Below are 26730 nucleotides of genomic sequence, written 5' to 3'. Positions count from 1 at the left end.
TAGGGAGTAAAGAGAAAGAAAATATTGACAATTTTGCACAACAATTTATAGTGGTTCGACTTCTCAACTATGTCTACCTCCACTACCTTAGCTCCTCACTAAGGATTTTCCAACAAATCCACTAATTTGTTTTTTGTTTTACAAGATCAAAAGTAACCTTTACAAACTCTCTATCTTTTAACAGGCTTAGCTAGAACCAATCCCCTTTTACAAAAGGGAAAAAGAAGTAAATAATAAAACCTCTACGAGGTAGGGTATTTACAAGTTAAAGCTCACTAAACACTATTATTTACAAGAGAATAAAAATAAAGAATGAAAAGCTCTTCTCTTGTGTTTGAATGCTTGAATAGGTGTTTTAACCATTCCTCAAGTGTCTTGAACTTGTATTTATACGTTGGAATGAGTTTGTGGCCGTCTCTAGCCATTGGGGATGATTTTTAGTCATTTGGGGATATTATCTATACAAAAAAAAAACTCTCAGTACAGAAGGTATCGATACTCCTATAAGGAGTATTGATACTACCTTTGTAATATTTAAATAAAACTAGTCGTTACTAGTCATTGGGCATGACAGTATTGATACTATGCTCATGGTATCGATACTACTATGTAAAGTAGTATCGATACCCTTTTGGGTATCAATACCTATTTTGCATTTTGAAATTTGAGCAAGTCTGGTAGTATCGATACTACCTGGAGAGTATCGATATTTCTCTTACCTTTGGTATCGATACCATATGAACAATATCGATATTGTTCTTATAGTATAGTATCGATACTGTAAGAACAATATCGGTACTACGTATGTTGAAAATCAGTTTTGTGATCAAATTCACTTTTAATGAACTTTGAAAATTTTGAATAAATTCAATTCAAGTCTGAAAACATTTTGCCTTAATTTGTTATATCAAAATATTATAAAACATGGTTCAACAATCTCCCCCTTTTTGATATAACAAAACATTTGAAAAATTATTTTTTGCAAAACTTCCCCTTAATAAAATATTTAATGAAAAAGAGACACATTTTGGAAAATGTTAAAGCTCCCCCTTTTTCATTCTTGAAATTGAATTTTTCAAACCCATATTTCTCCAATTCTCCCCATTTTTGTCATATAAAAATAATTCAACTTTAAAGTTAAAAAATAACAATGGAGAGTAAATGGTAAATTTTATCATAAAATCATTTGAAAAATTAAAAGCTCCCCTTTAATAAAAGCATTTCAAACAAATATTTGACATTAAAATCATGGCACTTAAAAGACATGGAATTTCAACAAAGATGAACAAACATATTAGTAGTGTATGAAATTAAACGTATCCAAGTCTAATAAACTTTATGAAAGACAAACCAACGAGGTAACAATGTGAGAAAGTGAGACGATGGGTATATGGTTCTGAGAGAGCAATAACCATGCGGGAGGAAATTAGGGATTGGGATTTGAGGAAACATAAAATAAAGTCTTGTTTTGTTTGCCAGTAAAGTAATAAAAAATAAAAGAAAGAAAGAAATTGGGTATCGGGTAGACGGATACCTGGTTAAAAGAGATTTTTTGACCCAGGCCCGACCCAGAAACTCCAAAAGAAGTGGGTCGGGTATCTACCCGTAAATTTTAGTATTTTTCAATATAAATACCTAGTAATTTTAAATTAGGTAGTTGAGTAATCGGGTCAGGTCGCTCAATTAGGGTATTTTTGAACACCCTGCTAAGTGGGACATTCCTTGGAATTATCTCCCTTTTTTCAACTCTCTGAATACTCTGGAAAAGTCGCAATTATTATGTTTTTCAGTCCACACTGCAAGATCCTCAATCTGTCCTCGCCAGGAGCGTCACTTGGGCAAGATACTATGATGAATGCAAACCCCATAATACCCATTCTAGCGACACTGCTCCCACTCCAACTAGTTGGCAGGCTCCCCATTCCGGATGGATATGCCTTAAAGTTGACAGAGCAGTCTCCACCCACTCAAGACGAGGCGCAGTTGGTTGTATCTTCCGTGACCATGAAGGTTCTTGGCTCTTAGGTTTTAACAAGGTGATCGGCATCACTCAACCACTCCAAGTAGAACTTTGGGCCATCTGTATTGGACTCCACTTATCATGGGATTATGGCTTCGAACTCCTGATGATCCAGACGGACTCTCTTGAAGCTGTCAAGCTCTTGGATAGCACTGATGCCGCCTCCAGCCCCATTTCCCTCGTCCACGCTATCGACAAGTTTCGACAGAAAGCTTGGGCAACGATCCTTCAATGGATTCTTCTACAGGGTAATACTCCTGCTGATGTTATAGCTAAGCTTGTTGATCCTCTTACCCACGAAACATTCATCATGTAAGATCCCCCCCGCTGCTCTTTTAAGTTTACTCGAGTTTGATAAGCTCTCGTTGAACCTGTTGTAAGAACTTGTTTCTTTCTTCTTTCAATTCAAAAAAAAAAAAAATCATCGTCATTATATCGTATAATTATTCTTTAAAAATTATTAGTTCCTATTTATAAGTTGTTGTCTCTACTTTCTTTATTAAATTATGCTTTCATTCATCAACAAGTTGGTGTAGTAAGTAGTTTGATATCGCGTAAGTAAGATCTTAAATTTGAATCCTTGTATATATATAAAAAATCTCCACCGATGAAACTCACCCATTAATGTCAGGTGTACGATATGGGTTGATCCAGATCAGTCAAGACAAAACCTTAAAAAATTTCTTAACCGAATATTAGGAGAATTGAATTAATTTCTTCACCGAAGATTAGACAAATTAGGAGGTGAATCAGAAAAGATGGACAACCCACTACTCAAATTGACTTCAAATTTAAACATAAAACCAGCAACTACAATGGTCTCATATCAAATTTAATAGAAGTAAATTGAACAAGCTTTGTCAGAAAGGGAGGCGATTTTCACGTACAATTTCATAAGCTTAAGGAGAAGGTGCAGAGAGAAGTTTAATCACATCCGCATTAGAAGATGGCGTGTTCAAATCCACGTTCCCGTATAAGACGAAAAGCTTTTGAAAATACTTCATAACTGGGTATGGAGGACAAGAAAATATTTTTGACTTCTTCGAAAAGAAGATGATGTGATGATAAAAATGGTGATATTTTGAATATTTAGTTCTAAACTTATTACTATAATTTTTTAAAATCTAAATTTGTTTTAATTTTTTAGTCAGAAAATTCATTCATTTAAGTTATTTTATAAATGTGTATTCGTAATTTTCAAATATTGATATTTTTAAAAGTGTTTTTTTTTTGTTGGTTGAGTTTGCCATAACTACGTAAAATAGTTTAAAGGATGATCAAGATAGTTCTACGGTACAACGGTATAATATAAAGTTAATAAAAGGAATAACTGAAAATGTTATAAATAATATAATATTTTAGGTTGTTTGTAATATAAAATGTTAACTTTTTAACATCTTCGGTTTAATAAAAAATATTATAAAAAATGTAACATTTTCGAAACGAGCTATTAATGAGTCAAAACGAGCTACTTGATACTCGACTCGAAAAGCTCGTGAGCGTCTCGAAAATATAATATATTAAGATTTTATTTTTAAAAAAATTAATTATTAATAACATTAATATTTATGTGTTGATTTTTTAAAAAAATATAGTAATGTTTTCATGTATTCAAGATTCAGGTTCGAGTTTGAGGCTTCAATCAAGTTAAGTTTAAGAATTTGTTTCATTTTAAACCTTCTCGAGCTTTTACGATTTTCAGTTCATAATTTCAAATTCGAGCCGAACTTAAAAGTTTTAAGCTCAAGAATTTTCGAGTTGAGTCAAATTTTATTTCAAAATTTTTGAATCGATTTAAATTCAACAATACTTAAACTTGACTCGACTCAACTCAACTCGTTTACACTGTACTTGTACGGTAGAAGTCCTCGTGTGATCGGCGAAATTAGAAAAAGAAAATTGGACTGACGTTAAGAAGATCCCTTCTGAGTCGGAAGATCCCTTCTGAGTCCAGCGGTGAACGGTGGGACCACTGCTTTTAAAAGCCGCAAACACTTTTGAATTTGATATTCATTGTTTTAGTAGTTGATTATGATCTCCAGATTTTAACCATGGTTTTTAGAATCAGATCGGTTAGTAAATCGATCATGTTATCGATTTATTAGTTCAATCGATTGAATCGGTTCGATCAGTCAGAAAAATCGGACGATGTCATAATTATTTAAAAAATTAAATAAAAATATCAAAAATATTTAATAAAAAATAATTTTTTATATCACAAGTCATATTCAAAGCAAATCGTAACATATATAAGTTAAAAATCATAAAATCAAGTGAAACAAAATGATTCAAATTAACTACAACATAATATTTAAGGTAAAACATATTAAATAATAAATATAATTATATAACTATAATTAAAAAATAAATTTGGGGTTAAAAAAATCATAACAAAATGATATTGTTTGGTTTAATTTTTTTTAAAAACAATTCCACCTGGCTAAGAAAAATTGAAGAGCATCCCAAAAGTCTAAAGAGTAAAAATATGAGAACAAAACAATCTCACATTGCTAAGAAACATAGAAGCGCATCACAACTAACTTCTATAAATAATAGAGGTAATTTGGCATTCAAAATCATGGAGCCTTTTGGTGAACATTGAGTGAACTATTATTTCACTTCAATCAAGCTCGAATTTTAGGCTTCAATCGAGCTTCTAATTTTTTTTGAGTTCAAGCCTTTTTGAGTTCAAGTTTCAATATTATATTTCGAGTTTGAGTTGAACTTGATAATTTTTAGCTTGTGAGTTTGAGTTGAGTTAAGCTTACTTTTAAGTTTTCAAGTTCGAGTCGAGCTCAGCAATACTCAAGTTCGACTTGACTCGTTTACCAAACGACGTTGTTTGGTTTAATTTTTTTTTTTTAAAAAAACAAAAATCCCGATTTTTTTCGGTTTTCAGCCGGTCCGATTCGAACGGTTCAGCGGTTCTGACCGGTTCACTAATAACGGTTCAACCGATTTATATTAAACCGGACTAAACAACGGTTCCCGATTAAACTGATTGAACCAACCGATTCGATCCGATTTTCAAAACAGAGATTTTAACCTCTTCTATACATAATTACTTCATCAATATATTTTTTGGACGGACCTTATAAAAGCCACAGTTGTCACAAGTCACGGATCTAAAAAGTTTATTAAAACTGTCACTAACAACAACAATACACTGCTTTCATACACACCATATCAACTCGCATTTTTCTGTATTAATTATTCTAATTTTATTTGATAAAATAGACAACTATCAAGTTAACAAACCTATTAAACGACTTTAGAAAATATATTATTCTCTTTAAAAATTTAAAATTAAATAATTATTTTTACAAAATATACATCATTAATAATTAAAAATATCTTTTGAGGGTTTAGGGTTGTTGCTTCAAGTTTAATTTGTTATGCCAGATTTTGAGAATATATTATGAATTTGGGGTTGGACATGTAATTGAAGTATTTTGGAATTTGAGGTTTAAAATGTAATTGAAGCAAAAATTCTATTTAATTTTTTGATCAATTGAATCAAACTGTCAAGATGATTACATGACAATTCACAAAGTTTATATGATAATATACAATATTGATGTGACAATTTATTATGTTGTTGTGGCAGTACACGATGGATAATGATGTGGTAAATGAGTTTAATTGACTTTTTCACTAAGTTTGAGGGTTTAATTAATATTTTATAAAGTTTGAGGACTTATTTAAATTTTAAAAAAATTAAGGTATTATTTAAATTTAAAATTTAAATAATTATTAAGATATTTAATAAATTAAATATAAACATGCTAAAAATAAAAAAAAATATTAAAAAATTAGTTTAAGGATTACATTGAGAGTAAAAAAAGTTTAGGGACCATTTTGATTTTTTAAAAGTTTGAGGGTTTTAGATATCATTAAATCAAAATATAATTGTTAAAAGGATTTGAACATCCGTAAGTTAAGTTTAAAATCTAGATTTTGTATTTTTTTATTTTTCAAATTTCCTAAGCTGTTTTAATGGAAATATTAAAAATATCTTTTTTATCTTCATGTTTTCATTTTTTTTGTTTTTATTTTTTAGAAATCATTTTATAATTTTATTTTTTTTATAAATCATTTTTTAATTTTACCACCAATCATGTTTTCTTCAATGTTTTCTATTTTTCGAGAAAATAAAAATAACATATATATTTTTAATTAAACCAACCTTAAATATTTAATTTAAGTTTTTTTATTCTTCTTGATATATAATTTAAAATAAAAAATAGAATTAAATTATTTGAAAATTTAAAATTTTAATAAAATAATATAATCTCAAAAATTAAGATAGTTTTTTAATTAATCTATCGCGATTCCAAGTGATAATATTTGTTCTAAAGACTTTCAATCATTTGACACCATATGCTCAAATACCCTATAATCGTCTGTGATTGAACCTTAAACCTCTATGAATAACAATCATTCATTTAACCATTAAAGTTGATTCATTCGTACAAAATAAAATAAAATAATTTTTTAAAATATATTCTAAATTAATTGATAAATAAATAATTATCAACATATTTTATATTTTTATCAAATAAAATTTATTAAATAATTTTTATTTTGAATTATTAATCTAAACTTAGTTTACTAAATAATTTTCATTTAATTTATTATTCTATATAATATTCGTGTGTGTCTATATATATATATATATATATTTATTAAAAAAAATAAAAAAATAACAATATACAAAATGGAAAGCTATTTTACCCACCATTTTGAGTTTAATAGTAATAAATAAAAAAATTATCAAATCATTCAAAACCCATAGGTTAACAATAATATATGCTCCCGATCTGAATGCAGTTTCATCATCCGTAATCGTAAACACAAACGACAAAGCAGCAGCCATTAAAGAGAGGAAGTTTTGCTTGGGGAAGTGGTTGTTGTAACTGTTGGAAGTGATGCTAATGGCGGCCTTCTCAGCCACTATCTCCGGCTCCTCACGCTTTCTCTCGCCTACCTCGTTGCCTAAGCGGAAGATATCTGGTTTTTCTCCTTCTCCTCAATGCCGCTCCTTTCCTCTTCCCAAGGCTTTTCCTCTTTCCAGGTTTTCAGTTTTTTTCGCTTTATTTCTACGAACTCTATTTCTTATCTGTTTGGTTCTCAGGAAATGATGCTTATGCTGGCCAAATGATAGCTATAACGCGTTATTTATCTATTTATCTATTGTTTTTCTGCTTTTTAAGCATGCTCGAAGTGTTTTTCCCTTTTAATTTTTTTAATTTCATGGAGGTAAAATCGATCTGGTCTTATTTCGATTATGATTATAAGTATGTAGCTTAGATGCAAGGAGATAAAAATTGAACAGCGGTTGTATAGATTGCTCTTGCTCCCAAATTTTGACTTGATTTGCTTGTTTCTTATAAAAAATCTAAGAAAGAAATGAAGGAAAAAAAGAGAGGAAGATGTGTGAATTATATATATATATTGTTTAGACTTTTATGAATAACTAATTCAATATGGATCGATTGTTTCTTTTAATTTATTTTTTATGGTTGAACTTTTTGCTACTTTAATTCCTGTATTTAGGATTATGGTCATGTTTCTAAGCAAATCTTGAAAACCTACCGACTTACTTCACTGTGATGAGTGCTTTTGATGCTTTGTGCCTATGGTGTTGTAAGGACCTTAATGCCTAGAGCCTGTCTTTTGCTATGTAAAACTGCAGTTGAAGTCCTAGTAACATAGGCCTAGGCTATCGATGTGCTGAATGCTCAAATTTGTATCCACAATTGAGATTCAGCCAATTCAAACAACAATAGCCTAGGCTAATTGCTTATTGGAAATGTGGACCCTTGTTTTCTTTCCCACCATAATATCAATTTAAACAATTAAGTTGCTCATTTGGAGGATCTGGGTAATTTTTTTGGACTTGTCATCAAATAACCTGTCCTTTTATATCCCAGTTGGCTTTTCTGTTATTATATTTTACTAAGACAATAATGAGTTTCTCTTGTTATCTATGTATTCCAGATCAAATATTAGTTCTCGGTTGGAAAGAGGGAAGTCATTAACTATCCATGCCCAGACTTCAGTATCAGGTTTGTTTTACATGTTGTAGTTCTCTTTCTTGTTTTTAATAACAAGTTTTGGATTCATTTTACATCTTTACGCTTGAAGCCTGTTTCATTTTTCTCTCTGGCACCTATCATTGATATAAGACGAACTTCTATGGAATTTATTTGTTGTGTAACTTATGTAATTTATCCGTGTGTATGTTTCAATGGTTATTGGATCACTTTGTTCATTGATTTAGATGTAGGCTTTACTAAAATCATCTAAATGATGATCAGTACCATAGGCAATTTTCTACAGCTTTGACTTTGGACTTCTGTTTCTTTTACCTTGATCCACCTTTGTACCCCATTTGGATTTTCCATGTATAATTTCCTTAAGAGAGAGACCTGGAACTACTTTTGTCTTCAAAACATAAAGAGTAAAAATAAGACAACAGAAAAAAGAAGGAAATGATGATGGTTTTTTAGTTTTTAATTTAATTTTTAGAATATTGTTGCTATATTAGCTCAGTTTTTGTCTCATCACTACCTTAATAATGCATAAGCTGGACATATGGTTTAAATTTGACACTCTATGCAACTTTTCGATTCAACTCCTGTAAATGTTGAAACTAAATTCAGAAATTAAACTATATGGATCGACTTTTATATGTCCTTTGATCTGGTGTATTGACTAGTCCGTCTTTTCAACCAATAGAAAATATCTGCTGGGATAAACATTGTAATTAATGTTGGCCTGATTTACGTGATTACATATATCACATATTTGCTTAAACAAATAGTCTGTAGGCTATTTACTACTGGTAATTGATATTTAAAAGTTACATCTTTATTTTCTCTCTCATTTATAGATATCTCTGTAGAGAAATCGGTGGATGAAGTAAATCTTCCCCAGGGAGACATGTGGGCTGTCCATAAGTTTGGGGGCACTTGTGTTGGGACCTCCCAGAGGATCAAGAATGTCGCAGATATAATTATTAGTGATGATTCAGAAAGGAAGTTGGTTGTGATATCAGCCATGTCTAAGGTGACAGATATGATGTATGACCTTATCAACAAGGCACAATCAAGAGATGATTCCTACGTCTCTGCATTGGATGCTGTATTAGAAAAACATAATTCGACAGCACTTGATTTGCTTGATGGAGATGACCTTGCGACTTTCTTATCTCAACTGCATCATGATGTTAGTAACCTCAAAGCAATGCTTCGTGCAATATATATAGGTTAGAACACTCACTCTGACCTCTGTTCACATCTTTTATAGAACAAAATGAGTTAGGTGATTAGTGCAGTTTCATATGTTTGCTGTCTAATTTTGTTTAAGCAAGGACACTGTTAATGCGCTGATAAATGTGTTTTTCATATGCTATATTAATAATATTTCTCGGAAAGAATCTAAAAATCTTCAGAAAACTAGGTTAAATCAATTTTTACTTGTTTGTCTTTGTTCATAGGAGTTAAAAAAAAGCCACTAGTAGTACTGATGGCTGATCAATCTATTTTCGAACCGGCAGCAGTTTCAATTTTGTAATTTTATCAAGTGCATTTGCAATAGTAGACTTGTTTTCATTGTTATTTGTTTTTCCATTTCTTTCATGGGTTTTCCAACAAGTAATTAATCCATCAGTTTGTTTGGTAATAATAGGAAATTCTGTGTATTAATTGTTTGAACATTTTAAAACTGTAGAACCACCATATCCCTTGAACAGGTATTTATGTAATTGATCTGGATCTTGACCTTATGTCTCATCTGAAACATCATTCTTTTGAAGTTCGTTATGGAAAAAATTATTTTCTTTAGGTTAACCTTGTTTTTCTGTCTCGTATCTGTTTCTTGCCATAAAACGTGCGATCCAATGATTTGAGTAATTTCATGATAATTTACTTCATTTTCTTAGATTTGTTGTAGAACTTGACGTGCAAGTAGGCAGTAGAATTGGGTTCTAGTTGGTTTAGTAACGATAGAGTTTTCAGCCTGGTCCAACAACAAGAAATAAAAAGACAAAATATCTTAAAAATTTATGTGGATTACGCGGCTTCCATTTTTTTATTCTAAGTAATTGTTTTGAAACAATTTTGATTACTTGAATCTTAATGCTAGATTTTCTTCTCTCTCTGTTAGTGTTTTTGCTTATATTTATTTAGTTGTAACATGTTCCTGGAAATAATTATATGAAATTCACTTCAGGTATATGATTAGCAAAAAGAAGAATTTGTTTGACACGGTTGGTTTTATTTTAAATGGGCCAGTTACTTTTACCACAAAGGGTTTCAATTTTGACTTTCCCTTTTGCATTTATTGTTTCAACTTTGTATTTTGTATAGACGCTAAGATTTGGCTTTACGTTGACTGCTCAGCTCAAATAAATCTTATCAGCGGTCACTGTTTCCAGGAGAGGAAGATTAAAGGAAACATACATTTCCTCTTGTTGTTGTGATGCACTTGTTAAGTTGTTTTCTTTGCACTAGCTAAATTACTGAGCTTAGTTATTCAAATAGTTGTGTAAAGTTCATTTTCAGGTCTTGTTTTCCATTACCATAGTTTTTCCTCTCGACTGCCTTGTGGTATTTTTTTTTTATTTTGTTTCTCCTTTTATAGTATAACTAATACTTCTTCTAAAGGATTATTTCTTGTCATGTAAACTTACATACTTATCGTTTCCTCCTTTTTCAGCTGGTCATGTCACAGCATCTTTCTCAGATTTTGTTGTTGGACATGGGGAGTTATGGTCTGCTCAAATGTTATCTTATGTTGTTAGAAAGGTACGCATTTCTATTTTTTGGTTAGTTATAACTTTTGGGGATGTTATCTGATGAATTGTGAAATGAATTTTGGTACAGAGTGGGATAGATTGCAAATGGATGGATACAAGGGAGGTACTTATTGTAAATCCCACTAGCTCTAACCAGGTCGATCCTGATTTCACGGAATCCGAAAGAAAACTGGAAAAGTGGTTTTCACAGAATCCATCTAAGATAATTATTGCTACTGGATTCATTGCTAGTACACCTCAGAATATTCCTACAACTTTAAAGAGGGATGGAAGTGACTTCTCTGCTGCAATAATGGGTGCTCTGTTTAGGGCTCGCCAAGTTACAATTTGGACAGATGTTGATGGTGTCTATAGTGCAGACCCTCGAAAAGGTAGCTCTTGAGCTTTTGTGTCATTCAATCTCATTACCTCCAATCCTTTGGCATTTTTTATAGAGAGCGGTTTAGATCTCATTAGTTTTGAAGTGGTTTGTTTATGTCGTCAAGTTATCCTGACTTCGAGTATGAGTAAAAGCTCTTTCTGCTGGAGGGGTAATTTTATGTATTCTCTAATTAAGCCTTAAGTTTCTTGATTGTTATTTTGTTTCTGTTAATTTATTTCCATTTTAGAATAGGTTTCTTATTTGTGTTATAAGATTGGTCCTTAGGCACTGGGACTCTCTGCAAGGAGTCCCTAGGGTTTCAACTTTCAATCTCCCTTTGATGAGTTGAATGTCGATGACAATAGGTCGTTTACTGGGATTGAGGTAAAGGGTAGACAATTGACTTCGACTTCTCTGTCAATTACCCCATGACATGATCCTGTTAGTATGTTCTTAACAACACAATTAAAGAAGAAAAAGAAAAAGAAAGATTGAGAAGGAAAAAGACTTGTTTATTGCTTTATTTCTTCTTTGGTACATGCATTTATAGGGGAGTAAAGATGAAAATCAACAATCAACTTTAATTTCTTCTACTCTTTGTTTAACAAAATGTTTAATTATCATTAACAGCTTTAACTAACACTTAATGACTTATCTAACTACTTAAAGCAAATCCTACTCAGCCTTTATGTAACCAGCAGCAGCTAACCTCCAAACCAGCATCCCTCATCAGTTCCAGCTTAGCATTTCAGGCACTAACTTTTAACATGCATCAAACGAATTCTTTAGAGGGAGAAGTTTATAATTTTTGAGTTACTTGTCAAAAGAAAATGATACTAGTTCTGTTTTGTATAAATTTTCATAAAATATTTATTTAAAATTGATGGAAGATGCTAGCACATGTATTTCTTTCATCTAAAATCTAATAAAATACTGATTTATGAATTAGGCTAGATGTGATCCTCAAATTTATGTTATCAGGAGTTCCTTAGAATTATTTTCCCTTTATACAATATAAATTGAGGTTTGACTGTGATGGTAAAGAACAATTTTTCTCTTGCAGTTAGTGAAGCTGTGATATTAAGGAAATTGTCTTATCAAGAGGCATGGGAAATGGTAGGCCTCACGGCTCTTTTTTATAACTGATAAAGTTTCTTAACTTTCTTGATATTTTTCTAAGATAAATTGATGTATGCAGTCATATTTTGGTGCTAATGTTTTGCATCCTCGTACCATTATACCTGTGATGCGATATGATATTCCAATTGTGATAAGGAATATTTTCAATCTCTCTGCCCCTGGAACAAAAATCTGCCGTTCTGCAAGTGATGATGTAGATGGTCAAAACGTAGATTCTCCAGTCAAGGGGTTTGCAACTATTGATAATTTGGCACTTGTAAACGTTGAGGGGTATGTTTTCCCCATGCAATTTTCTGCACGTATTTGGTCATGCTCTGTTATATTATTTCAATTTGTCATATTTATTCTGAACCTTGATTTTCTATTGGTAGAACTGGTATGGCCGGTGTTCCTGGTACAGCTAGTGCCATTTTTAGTGCCGTGAAAGATGTGGGGGCTAATGTCATTATGATATCCCAGGTGCTTACATTCTCTTATTCCAATTATGCTATTCTTGTTATACATGGGATGCTTATTTCTCAGTATTGATGCAGGCTAGTAGTGAGCATTCAGTCTGTTTTGCTGTGCCTGAGAAGGAGGTAAAAGCAGTTGCTGAGGCTTTGCAATCTAGATTCCGCCAAGCTTTGGATGCTGGGCGTCTTTCACAGGTGCTTTTCAGTTTAAACATACATGTGGACTTGATTATCAGACAAGCATAGCTGATGTAGCGGAAGTAGGGTAAATGCAATGAATATAAGATCTCGAGGAAAATCAGAAGATGGAAGCATTAAGGGAGAAACAAAAAGATTTTATGGAAAGGGAACTAGGGGAGAAACTAGCAAGTAATTGAGTGAAATTGAATATTTAATATTATAATATCTCAAATATTAATAATCCAAACCTAATTGAAACTAAAATAACATAGGTGTTTATAACTAAAATCAGAACCCTGATAAAAAGATGTAAATTAAACAATATATTAAATAACCATGTTCTAAAATATCAATAAAAGTTACAAATAACCCATAAAATATAAAATTGAAATAAAATTGTAGATAATTTAATCTCTCAACTAGCATATCTACATTCTCCGTCTATAACGGACCATTGTTATTTTGGTTTGATTTAGCTCCCATAATTTTGTTACACTTAATGTTTCAAGAAAACCCTGAGTTCTAAGCGTTCTGGGCTCTCCATTCCTTGTATCAATAGAGACAATATACATAAGAGACTAACAATGCATATAGGTATATTCTTTGAAGCTTGAAATTTGTCTCATACAAGTCTGCATTCTCTTCTTAATGAAATACTTAATTACTGAAAGAAACATGTAAAAATTGGAGTAGTCTCTTTTTGTCAAATATGGAAAACATCTACCCATGTTGCAATCTTTTTACAAACATTCCAAAATCAGCTTAAAGATTTTCTAAAACTAGTACTGTTGTGCAAACTTTTTTTTTTGATAAATAGCGAGACCTCATTAAAACCCCACTTCATAACCATTGCTGTACAAAAGTACATCAACGGACATTGGAAGGAGGAAAAGAGTGCCTCAAATGTCATTCCAGAGAATAGTACAATACACACAACAGCCGGCTATTACAACCACCCCCCCACACTCAAAACTCACCTCTGTCCAGTAAAAACTACCCTATCCCTGCCTTAGCCAAGCTGTCAGCCTCACAATTCACAGACCTTTTGACCAACCTAAGGATGACACTATTCTTAATAACAACATTAGGAATTCAATTTTTTGAAAGGGTGTATAGGTTTTGAAAAATATTGATGTTATTTAGCTTTTGGCATTTTTCCTAAGACAACAATTGGTCTAATTACCAGGGAAAGTTGTGAAGAATTTGCTGAGGAATCATTTGGATTTATATAGTTCCTGGGGCTCGGGCGTTATAATATGGGTCATGGAAACTAAAAATTGTACCAGTTGAACTCACTTTGTAGGTTGAATTCAAACATGCATAACAGACGGTGTATTTGACATATTGCTAATATTTCGAATATAAACTATCTTCATGTTTTCTGTTCTGGGCATTATCTAGTGTGTTGGTTGCAGCATCAGGCTTGAGTAAACATTGCTAACCTTTGTATCTGCATTGTCCTCATGGGTTAAATTTTGCTTACTGTTTCAACTCAAAATCTATTATTGATTGCTTTATATATATATGGAGAAGTGTCCAGTGTTATTTATTTTGGATTAAGTTACCTTTCTGCTACATTAGTATGGTTCTATTGTCTAGTTTATTTTCTCAAATAAGGGTCCTTCTCAGGTTGCAGTCATTCCTAACTGTAGCATATTAGCAGCTGTTGGCCAGAAAATGGCTAGCACTCCTGGAGTCAGTGCAACTCTTTTCAATGCTCTGGCAAAGGTAGAAAGTTCCATATATATATCCTTTCAGACAAATACTTTTTTTTTCCATATATGTTTATATAATATTCACACTAGAACTTACTATTTCCCTTTTTTCCCATCTAATATCATAATACAGGCTAATATCAACATTCGTGCTATAGCTCAAGGTTGTTCTGAGTACAATATCACAGCAGTTCTCAAGCGTGAAGATTGTATAAGGGCTTTAAGAGCTGTGCATTCAAGGTTCTATCTTTCAAGAACAACCATAGCAATGGGGATAATTGGACCTGGATTGATTGGTGCAGCATTACTCGATCAGTTGAGGGATCAGGTGTAGTATCATAAGAAGTACTATTTATTTATTTTTCTTATGTTGCTAACAAATATTTGTATTTGAGCATGCAATAAATTCTTTTTGTTACTTGTTCAATAAATACATTGTAGAAGTAAATCTAAAGATGCAGTAACTTTTTTTTGTAAGATCTAAAGATGCAGTAACATGTGCAAATCATTTATTCTACTACTTTATAACTATATTATTTCACATTTTTTGTGTGGTAGTTGGTCCTTGGGTTAACCTTTGTGACTATTCTTGTGATTCATCAGTCATTTTGAAAAATGCTGTTATAATAGAGTTGAGTCGGTCACAAGTTACTCAGCTGACTTGCCATTTGCTTTTTCTTGAGTTGGCTTCTATCAGCATTAAGTGGAGTAGCTTGCATATAAAGTCAAGCTTGAGTATGAGAAATGAAATGCAATCAAGCTTTAGTCAAGTTTAAGTACTTTCCAGGCCATTTCATTTTGGTTTGTTTAGATCCCTAGTGAAATTAAACTACCATTGTATACATCCATTTAAAAATCGGCTTTCTTTGAACAGAACAAGTCAATCGTTTTGACCTAGGCATCTGTGGGTTTGCTCTGGTGGCAGCAGTATTTGCTAGGGATGAAATTTTGGTAATTTCTGAACTTATTGAACCCGAATGAATGGTTTAACTTTTTTTGGGCAGGTAGCAGTCCTCAAGGAAGAGTTTAATATTGATTTGCGTGTAATGGGGATTACTGGATCAAGGACAATGCTTTTAAGTGAAGTGTAAGTCTTGAACATTCATAGAAATAATCCTACGTTCAGGTATATTTTTAAAATGATATTTAGGAAGAAACCATTGTGTTTTCTCTTGTTAGAAAATTAAATTTTAAAAATAATTTGTACTGCTATTATCATTGTATAAAAGTTTATGGATAATATATGTGCATTTATGTTCCTTAGTGTGTGTTTGGAGTAAATTAATTCCATCAAATGTTCTGCAATTGTTTCTGTTCGATTGATTTGAAGCATATCAAATTATTGATGGAAATGAATTCTATAAAGTTGTGGTATTCATTTTTCTTGAAAAACATTCTTTTGTGTGATTTGTTGTATTGTGTTGAACTAGAAATTATTTTGTTTGAATAAAATGCTAAACTCTAAAGAGCCCATGTATCATTATTCTTCTTAACTTGTACTACAATGAGACTATATGCCTCCTTTGACCTATAGTTGTTGGTTTGACTTGTGAAGAATTTAATTTGCTTCGTCTCTAAATATTTCTTACGAATACGAAGAGAGTTTTTGGAAGCTTACAGAAAACCTAAAATTAATCATTTAATTTGTCATATATGTGCTCTACTATATAAAGTTTCTATTGCCTTACAGATTTATCAGTTTAATTTTGATACATTTAACCTTTCATTTGTGTCAAAAACTACATTTGACCTCCTCTTACATATATACAAAATTAAGAATTTACCATGTCATTGTTAATGGCCCTTGTGTTGGTCTTCTAGACTTTTCTTCTGTAAAGTGTTTTTGTAGTTTCTCATTTATACTTTATTTTCTTTTCTCTGAATCTTGTGTTTTACAGCATAAATCTGCCATTATTGTTATTGTAATTTACATGTTTTTCCACTGTGCCCACCATCAAACTCACGGTTTTCTCCTTCATTTTGACCATTGGTACTTGTTGATGAACTGTTTCTTATAATTTAGAACTGTTTGTTTTGTCGTATTTTACCTTTGATTTCATGTTTTTCCATTCCGAATTATGTTCCTACGATTGACTCATCCCTCTGTTGCTGCAGTGGCATTGACTTGTCAAGATGGAGAGAACTTCTGAAGCAGAAAGGACAAGTTGCCGATCTAGAAAAATTTACTCAACATGTGCATGGAAATCATTTTATTCCAAATACCGCTCTGGTAGATTGTACAGCAGACTCTAATGTTGCCAGCTGTTACCATGACTGGTTGTGTAAAGGGATTCATGTAATCACTCCAAACAAAAAGGCCAATTCGGGACCGCTCGATAAGGTAATATTAATTCTAGTAATTTTGGCTATTAGAACTTGTAAAAGTTCAATCTTCCTTCAATTCGTTAGTGGCTCATCCTCACTGAAAGGGTATTTGAATGAGGTTCATGTGTCGGTATATATATATGTTTTACTAAAACTGTTTATCTTAATGATTTTGCTTGGTGCAATTTGTTTCAGCTGAAACTTTCCATCTGATTGCATCTCTCACTTTTTTCTCTAATTACATTTTATATTATTGGACTTGCTTTGTTGATGTGCTATTTGTGTGAAACACAGTACCTAAAGCTGAGAGCTCTTCAGCGACAATCCTACACACATTACTTCTATGAAGCAACTGTAGGAGCAGGTCTTCCAATTGTTAGCACTTTACGGGGCCTCCTTGAAACTGGGGACAGAATATTGCGCATTGAGGGCATTTTCAGGTGTCATATTGTCATGTAATTTTATATCTCCTAATATGCAATTTTTGACTTTGACATGCTTTATTATTACTTGCAGTGGCACTTTGAGTTATATTTTCAACAACTTCACCGGTACTAGAACCTTTAGTGAGGTGGTAGCAGAGGCTAAAGAAGCAGGTTATACCGAACCTGATCCCAGGGATGATCTTTCTGGAACTGATGTTGCAAGAAAGGTTAGTGTTCAATTTTTCTTTGCTCCTTTAGTTATATATGTAATTAAGTTAGCGTTGTATTTTTTAGCTGCATGTTGACACTGGCCAAATTGTGATGTAGAGGTGGTAATTGGGTGGGTAGGGCTATATAGGTCTTGTAAAATTGGGGTTATTTTTGGTTTCAATCATTTTACGTTTTGGTCTTTTCAAGTTCATTTAGGTTTAATTTGTTGACTTCAAAGTCAAATCAGGTTGGCTTTGGTGGGTCATTCAGATCGTGTTTGATTTTATCATCCCAAATTAAGTTATTTACGGTCACATGTTAATTGGTGGCATGCAGTTTTGATTTTTCATATCATTGAGATAATCTAGAAAAAGAATCATGAAAGTAAATGGAAAGTCATGACTAATTTTGGTTGGTTAATATTTCATCTTTATCATAATCAAATTACTAATATATAGTTTACCATTTATTATAGATCCATCATGAATTAAGGAATAATCTCGTTGTTAGTTAATTTCTTGAACGCTAGAATTCTTTTGAGAGTTTTCTATTCTTTCTTTTTTTTTCCAGATAAATGCTACTTGAATATAGGTATAAAACATTGTTTGTTCTATATAAAATTAAATTTATGGTTTTTGTGTACAAAAAATACATAATTATTGTACTATGAGAGTTGCAAAAGATATTTTGTATTTTTATCTTTTAAAAATTATTAATAGACTAATGGTCAGAGACATAATTTTTTTTATCAAATTAAATTCGGGTTTGATGGGTTTGAATTCTCGACTTAATGTTATCAAATCAGTTTGGATCATGTTGGGATTTTCTACTACTATCGACTCTTGAGGTAGTTGTTCAGCGGAGAATCTTTCTTTTGTTCGTAGCATCTTTCTTATTGACACGTGCAGAAGGATGTATAGATAAGTCGGCTTCCTCAAACATAGAGAATTTAGCTTGTTTGAAATTTATGCTTTAATTCATTCTAAGTAATTGATATTTCATCATCAGTTTAGTGCTGTATAAATCAACAGACATTAATTGGAATGATATCTTTTGTTAGTATAAAATGAAGGATATTTTGTTGAATAACTTGTACATAACAGTAGTACAAGCCTAGGTATTTATCTACCCCCAGGGAAAACAATGAAACTATCAAGAAAATTCTTCTACTTCAGTCCTGAAAATCAAGGTTGAATTCCATTCCTAAAATTAAGGCTAAGAATAACCATGATGGTTTGGAAGTGTCATGTCTTGCACATTTTAACCGCATCTGGTTTATGCTCACTGCATTTTGATGAGATTGGGTTCATATGTTGATTTGCATTTTGTAGGTGATAATTCTTGCCAGAGAATCTGGCTTGAAGTTGGAACTTTCTGATATACCTGTTCAAACCCTGGTTCCAGAACCACTAAGAGTAAGGGTTAACTTTTCCATGTTATAAAGTTACTAAAAATAAATGATTTCGATGCCTAAAAGACATGATACTTACATTTGCCTTTGCAGGCTACTGCATCTGCCGAGGATTTTATGAAGCAATTACCTCAGTTTGACACAGATATGGCCAAGGAGAGACAGGATGCTGAAGAATCAAGGGAAGTGAGTATTCAGCTTTGGTTTCTTTGTTTTCCCTATTTGTACCTGTATAATAACACTGACAAACTTTTGAACTCTATTAAAAATGCAATAGCAAGGCATGCTTTGAGATGTGCCTCAATGCGAGGTGACTAGGAATCCGTGTTTTAAAAGAAAGACAATGCTAAAATTAGCCCCCAATGTTTACCAAAATGGTCATTTTGAAACTTATTATTTTTTTTTGGAGCATTTTGGCTCCCCTAGATTTCATTTTAGGGCAAAAAGGCCCCTAACGTCTGACTTAATAGTCATTTTTTCCCGTATTCATTTTTATGGAGCATTTTGACCCTCAACATTTCATTTTAGGGTTAAAAGGCCCCTGTTTTGGAGCGTTAGCAGCTTGTTAACTAACAGTTTTCATCCATAGAGGGGGCTTTTTGCCCCAAAATGAAACGTTTAAGGGCCAAAATGCTTCAAGAAAAAAGAATAGGGACCGAAGTGACTATTTAGTCAAATGTTAGGGGTGCCTTTTGACATTATGCCTAAAAGAATGCATGCATGCTATGTAGAACCTTTTGAGGGTCATTCTAATAGGAAATATACCTTTGCTCTCAAACTGCTGAAAAAGTTGATCATGAAAATTACCGGAGTTTTGTGGATTAGGAATCACAATGCTTTTCGTTATTTAACAGTCTCTTACTCTTTTTGTTGTTGTCTGTGTGTACCATATGTATAATGTCTCCGAAGGTGATTCCAAAATACTTTTGATTCAAATGATTCTTTGGCAGGTCCTAAGATACGTTGGAGTGGTGGATGCCATTAATCAAAAGGGAGTAGTGGAGCTGCGAAGATACAACAAAAGTCACCCATTTGCACAGCTCTCAGGATCCGATAACATCATAGCATTCACAACTACAAGGTACAAGGAACAACCATTGATAGTCCGTGGTCCAGGCGCCGGTGCCCAAGTAACAGCTGGTGGAGTATTCAGTGACATTTTGCGGCTTGCCTCATACCTCGGTGCCCCATCTTAGGGACGTTAAATGAATGATCCAATTCAGGGCACTCTTTTTTTCTTCCAGACTTCCAAGTTTTTCTGCCGCGTATGTTGAATGAGTGTTTGAACTCTAATTTGCAGAGAATTTCTTGAAAAGTTGAAGCTTTTAAAAATTCGGGATTTGGCACTGAATTAGTGATAGAATAGTGCAGCCAGCTATGCTGTCGCCCTCCATGTTTATGATGGATGTAGCCAGGTCTTTTGATGTGTGGAATGGAAATGCAATTCAGTTAAGAGGTTAGATCAGGTTTCCACCAACTTTTTTATTACAACAATTTTGGATCAACTTAAAATTTTTAATATGTGATGAGTTGCATGGGTTTGACGGTATGATCTATCGAGGCTCAAAAGAACTTGCATGATGAAAATTTATGGGAACGTCGAAGTTGGCATTTCGATTGCTCTTTGGTGCTTTAGTAAATTGGGTGTTCATTGGAATATAGAGAATGCTTTAAGGTGGTGATTTTGTCAAAATGACCTGATGGGTAATGGGGAAGATGAATATTTATCAGCAATTGTATTTGCAAATTTAAACATTGCTGATTTTTAAATATAAAAATTATAAAAAAAACTATACGTACATTAAAAATCAAATGAATTCAAAGTTTTATATACTATTACAACTACTTTAGTTTAACTTTCATGTTATATATACAATATATTAGTATTTCATACTATTTAATTTTTGAAACTGGGATAGTTTTCTTTTCCACCCCACTTTATTGCAAGCTTTTATCAAGCCAAATTTTGTTTACATAAGTCTGAATAACAGAAGTAAACCCTACCGTTATCACAAGCTGTATTTCATGTGACTGAACAATACATAACTAGACCCCTTCTGTTGGCACTCTTCAAATCAAGATACCCCTCGATATTTAACCATTGAATCACCCCTTCTGTTGGCACTTGAAAGTCCATGGGAAAGAAAATCATATTAGTTTGAAGTAGTGATAAACTTGAGACAAATATTTATGCAAAATTTAATCAATAAGGCACTTTGTGATTCATGGTTTTCAATGTCTAAATGCTACGCACTGCTGCCAACATGACGGGTTTTACATTGGGATGATTCATTTGAGTTGTGGTTTTTGCATAAAATTTGTGACGATTCTCAGCTGATCTTTAAGGCTAGCATGCAGCTCCTTGGGGTAGAGTACTTCAGGCTTTTCCAAGACTTTTACAGTAGATCTTGCTGCAAAATTGATCTGCAAGAAACAAAGTAGAAAATGATGGTAACCACAAAGAAAAGGCTAATTGACATGATAATATTGGTGAGTGATTTAAAACAATTATTTGTGATGCACAAAAAATAAAAATCTAACATTTCATTCTCCATCAAAGATATTATGCAGAAAAGTGTCAAGTGTCGGCCAATTCATAAATAAGATTATGCAAACAATTCTTGATTCGTGCATCAAGATGCCAAGCATAATAATTTCGAAAAAGATCCACAATGAGTGAGAGAGAGAAAAACGTAGAGAGAGAGAAGTTGAAAGAAAAGTTAGTTTCCGATGAGGTTTGGACGGTGTTCGTTGACAACCTTAGTAGGGTTTCTCGTCGTTCTTCAAGGGAAATTTTCTTAGTCCATGGTCCAATTTTTAGAGTTTTTATTCCTAAAGAAACAAGAAATCCAAAATACAAATTCTCCACTTTTGCTTTTGTTCATTTTAAGAGTGAGATTGGTTTGAAGAAGGCTGTTGAAGCCTTAAATGGTATATTGATAGATGGGAGGTTGATTTCAATGAGTCCTGCAAGATATAAGGAATCTCGATCAAGGGTAGTGGGGATGAACATGTTCTCAAAGAAGGTTTCCAGTCAGGATTCTGCAGATACTTCAAAGTCCAACAAGGTGGATATCTCTAACAGAAGTATCAGGGATGCCAGATCTTACAAAGATGCTTTGCTGTCTTATAGAAGTGCTATGGGGAATAAGGATCTGTTTTCAGATGTTTCTCATAGGGAGATAGCTAAGAAAAATATTTTACAAATGTATATTCCATCGGAAAGTTCAAGTTGGGTTAAAAGGTCTTTAACAGGGATTGTTAAATAATCATTACAAATTGAGTTGATTAAGAAGGCTCTAGCTAAAGATGGTATTGATGTCCATATTGCTCGTTGGGGCCATGTATGGAACTCTTGCGTCATAGTGTTTAACTCAACCGAGGAGATGATGGATATTTGGATGAATAGGAAGGAGCTTATGAATCTATGGTTCGACCGATTGGAACTATTATTGAATGATGAGGGTGTCCCTATGGCTTTCTGTCTGGTGAAATTATTTGGGGTTCCTTTGTTTTACTGGAATGTATCTTTTTTTGAGAAGGTAGTAGGAAGATGGGGAACACTTGTTGACATACACGATGTCAAAACGATTTTTTCTTAAAAGGTGAAAAAAGTGAGATTTTAAAAACCACATTAATTCTTAATTATCTCTTATTAATTTAAAAACAAATGCGATTTAAAAGACCTCTCGTTTCGAAAATTTTTGGATTTCCTTTAAGATCGAAAAATACAGTTCAAAGAGTCGCCACCAATCTTTGATTAGGGTGTGATTGGGCACCCAAAAATGCTTTGTCATTTTAAATAAAAATTAATTTTAATTAAAACAACAAATTCGATTAATTAACGTGTGGGGAAGGATTAGCACCCCCACAACGCCCTAAATCGGTACCTAGTCGATTAATTAACGTTTTTGCAATGAACTTTACAAATTCGAACTTAATTTGATTTTTGATCCCATAAAACAAAAATGTAAATTTAAAACATTCAAGAACACTCAAACGAATTAAATTAAAATTGCCAAGTCATTTTAGAAAGATAAAGAATGTTCGATTATTTACAACTATCGAGATTAGATCTTAAAAGATATAACAACCTTTTCTCGATAACTTTAAATAACCGAACATTTCTTTTTCTTCCATTCCCAAATTTTAGGTGACAAATCATTTTTTTTGGTTTTCTCCTCTTTTTTTTTTCAATAGTCTCTGCCTTTTTCTCGTTCTGCTGATCATCTCCAGTTTTCAGAGGTTAATTCCTTTCAAAACCGACCCCCACTCTCTATAAACAGTTCCCCCTCTTTTCCTACTCAAAACTGCCTGTCTTATTGGCATAATCCAACTGAGCACAGGTTGGGTTAGATATAATGATGGGCTCGATTCGAATTATTTAATCTGCTATAAGCCCGGACAAAACGAGCATCTACAACTGCCCCTTTTTGCTTATTGTCGTGTAACGAGCATAGGGCAAAGATCAAAAGATGATCGAATTTGTCTGGTCATGAGAAGTCGGGATAAATGAGACTTGAAAAATCTTCAAATGACGAGCCTGCTCCTTATTCATTCAGGAAGTATAAGACTCGAACAATCTTCATAAAATGTGTCTGCTCTCTATTCATTCAGAGAGTATAAGACTCAAATAATCTTTGGCAAACGTGTATGCTCCCTATTCATTCAGGGAGTATAAGACTCAAACAATCTTCAACAAACGTGTCTGCTCCCTATTCGTTCAGGGAGTATAAGACTTGAACAATCTTCATAAAACGTGTCTGCTCCCTATTCGTTCAGGGAGTATAAGACTCGAATAATCTTCAACAAACGGGTCCGCTCCCTATTTCTTCAGAGAGTATAAGACTCGATCTTCAATAAACGTGTCCGCTCCCTATTCCTTCAGAGAGTATAAGACTCGATCTTCAATAAACGTGTCCGCTCCCTATTCCTTCAGAGAGTATAGGACTCAAACAATCTTCAAAAAACAGGTCCGCTCTCTATTCCTTCAGAGAGTATAGAACTCGAACAATCTTCATAAAACGGGTCCGCTCTCTATTCCTTCAGAGAGTATAGAACTCGAACAATCTTCATAAAACGGGTTCGCTCTCTATTCCTTCAGAGAGTATAGAACTCGAACAATCTTCATAAAATGGGTTTGCTTCACTATTCTTCCGTGAAGGCTTATAGATGATTTGCTTCACTACTCTTCCGTGAAGGCTTAAGATTGATTTGTTTCAAAGATCCAACCATTGGATACGTGAATCTGCTTTGGCGCTCAGTTTTCGTATAAACATCATTCTTTTCAAAATCTCAAAACCAGTTATGTTCACCTCGATGCTTCAATATCTTCAATCTTCAACTATCCCTGTGAAACCTGTAAATATTTAAGTCATCATGCAATTATGAATGCCATGATCCTATTCATGCCTAAAATGTATGCAATTATGTAATTTAATGCATTTTCTTCTTCGAAGGAACTCTATCTCCTTTTAATCTTGATGGAACTCGGCTTCATCTTGGGCACAGAACGTGTGGCCAGTTCACCCCGGCTAACAATCTCAATTCCATATTTCTCAGCTTAATAGGGCCTTGACTTCTTTCTTTCCTGAAAACCCACCAGTACCCATAATCAACTTCTTAATTAATGACAATCTCTTTAGGTCTTCTTCTCATGGCTGAGATTTTCTTATGAATTTCAAGATTTCATTTTCCCATAACCACACAAGCTTACATGTTAAAACCATCATCAGCTTCAGAATACCTGCATTTTCTAAAACCTTTTGCACAATAATACAAAATGATCTCATGTACTTCAAGTTAAACTATATGTTTTAACTTTTCAACATAAGATGCTTACAAAGGGGAAATGAACAAGGAAAGACATCTCTTTATTTATACAAATACAGAGAATTTTAGGCAACTAAATGACAAACTTTTAACTGGAAACAGTAAAAGAACAAAAGAGTAGGCGTCTTCAAATATCAATAATGCAAATGCTTTTGAACTGGCACGCCGTTAGAATGTCTCGAGTGTAGCTTCTGTCAAAAAGATCTCCAAAATTGTGATGCTTAAGAGTATGAAGCTACTTCTAAACTCCCAAATCTCTATCATTGGATGCCCTAAACAAGTATTGAATCTCATGTGCATTCAATTTCTCTTGGTTATTTCAATCGAGACTCATTAATCTTTAATCTCATCACTGATCACCAACTGTCATTGTTACTATCCATATCAGGATCTCTTTCCACTTCCAGAATTAATTCAGAACCTCCACCATGCACGAATTTTGAATTTCAAACTCAACTCAAGTCTCCCTTTGTGGGTTTTCAACTTGAGACCTCCTTTGGTTCCAAGGCGCCCTTTTCGGGTTTTCATCTTGAACCCTCCTTTTATTTCTCTTTTTTTTTTCATTTTTCTTTTTTTTTTTTCATTTTTCATTTTTTCTTCTATTTTCCATTTTTTTCTTTTCGTTTTTTCCATCATTTTTCTTTTTTCTCATTTTCTTTTCTTCTTTTTCTTCTTCTCATTTTTATTATTTTTTATTTTTTCATTTTTTCTCTTTTATTTCTTCTTCAAGCGAAATATCTCTTAACAACATCGGAATTCACTAGATATGGTAATTCTGATCCGTCCATTTCAGTTAGGACTAGAGCTCCTCCAGAAAAGGCCTTCTTGACAACATAAGGTCCTTCCCAATTGGGCATCCATTTTCCTCTGAAATCCTTCTGAATAGGCAAAATCCTTTTAAGCACCAAATCTCCCTCATGGAATTCTCGAAGGCAAACTTTCTTACCATGTGCCCGTATCATACGTTTTTGGTACATCTGACCATGACAAATAGCTTTCAATCTCTTTTCTTCAATCAAATTCAACTGGTCATACCTAGCTTGGACCCATTCTGCCTCATCAAGCTTTACCTCTGACAAAATCCGAAGTGAGGGAATTTCTACCTCAATAGGTAAGACAGCTTCCATCCCATAAACCAAAGAAAACGGAGTTGCCCCAGTTGAAGTCCGTACTGAAGTTCGATAAGCAAACAGAGCAAAGGGCAACTTCTCATGCCAATCCTTATAGGTCTCAGTCATTTTCTCTATGAGCCTTTTGATGTTCTTATTGGCCGCCTCTACTGCCCCATTCATCTTTGGGCGATAAGTGGTGGAATTATGATGTTTTATTTTGAACTGTTTACAGACCGAGTCCATCATCTTATTGTTTAAATTCAATGCATTATCGGAGATAATCCTCTAGGGCAAACCATATCTACAAATGATCTCCTTCTTCAAGAATTTACATATTGTAGACTGGGTAACATTTGTGTAAGAAGCTGCTTCTACCCACTTGGTGAAATAATCTATGGCTACCAGAATGAAGCGATGACCATTTGAAGCTTTAGGCGAAATTTGTCCAATAACATCCATGCCCCACATTGAGAATGGCCACAGAGCTGTCATTACATGCAACGGATGAGGAGGAGTATGTATTCTATCTCCATAAATCTGACATTTGTGACATTTTCGGGCATAATTGATACAGTCTGTTTCCATAGTTGACCAATAATACCCAAATCTCATAATCTGCCTAGCCATAGCATGCCCATTAGCATGGGTACCACATATTCCCTCATGCACTTCTTCAAGAATCAATTTGGCTTCTTTCGAGTCCACACATCTTAACAAGACCTGATC

The 26730-nt window shown here is 33.2% G+C and overlaps 2 protein-coding genes across 2 annotated transcripts in view; one reads left to right on the top strand and one right to left on the bottom strand.

Moving 5' to 3' along the window:
* The first annotated feature begins 6890 nt into the window (after positions 1 to 6890).
* LOC120174138 (bifunctional aspartokinase/homoserine dehydrogenase 1, chloroplastic-like) lies at positions 6891 to 20449 on the top strand. The gene is made up of 18 exons (XM_039181101.1): positions 6891 to 7094; positions 8021 to 8088; positions 8916 to 9290; positions 10742 to 10830; positions 10909 to 11212; positions 12266 to 12318; positions 12401 to 12612; positions 12714 to 12801; positions 12876 to 12989; positions 14604 to 14702; positions 14823 to 15017; positions 15694 to 15776; positions 16805 to 17030; positions 17309 to 17454; positions 17531 to 17666; positions 18981 to 19064; positions 19154 to 19246; positions 20011 to 20449. Exons 1-18 carry the CDS (start codon positions 6949 to 6951, stop codon positions 20254 to 20256), a joined length of 2757 nt encoding a protein of 918 aa, XP_039037032.1. The 5' UTR covers positions 6891 to 6948; the 3' UTR covers positions 20257 to 20449.
* Positions 20450 to 21163: 714 nt separating this feature from the next.
* LOC120174078 overlaps positions 21164 to 26730 on the bottom strand; it is a 42070-nt gene continuing 36503 nt past the window's right edge. Inside the window, exon 5 of the mRNA XM_039181052.1 lies at positions 21164 to 21484. Coding sequence (XP_039036983.1) covers positions 21350 to 21484 — 135 coding nt within the window. The 3' untranslated portion in view covers positions 21164 to 21349. The remainder of the gene's footprint in view (positions 21485 to 26730) is intronic.

The sequence above is a fragment of the Hibiscus syriacus genome, unplaced genomic scaffold, assembly GCF_006381635.1.
Source record: "Hibiscus syriacus cultivar Baekdansim isolate YM2019G1 unplaced genomic scaffold, ASM638163v2 tig00112000_pilon, whole genome shotgun sequence".
Taxonomy (NCBI): Eukaryota; Viridiplantae; Streptophyta; class Magnoliopsida; order Malvales; family Malvaceae; genus Hibiscus; species Hibiscus syriacus.
The sequence above is the reverse complement of the archived record's forward strand: the minus strand, read 5'-3'. Positions and strand labels throughout refer to the sequence as shown.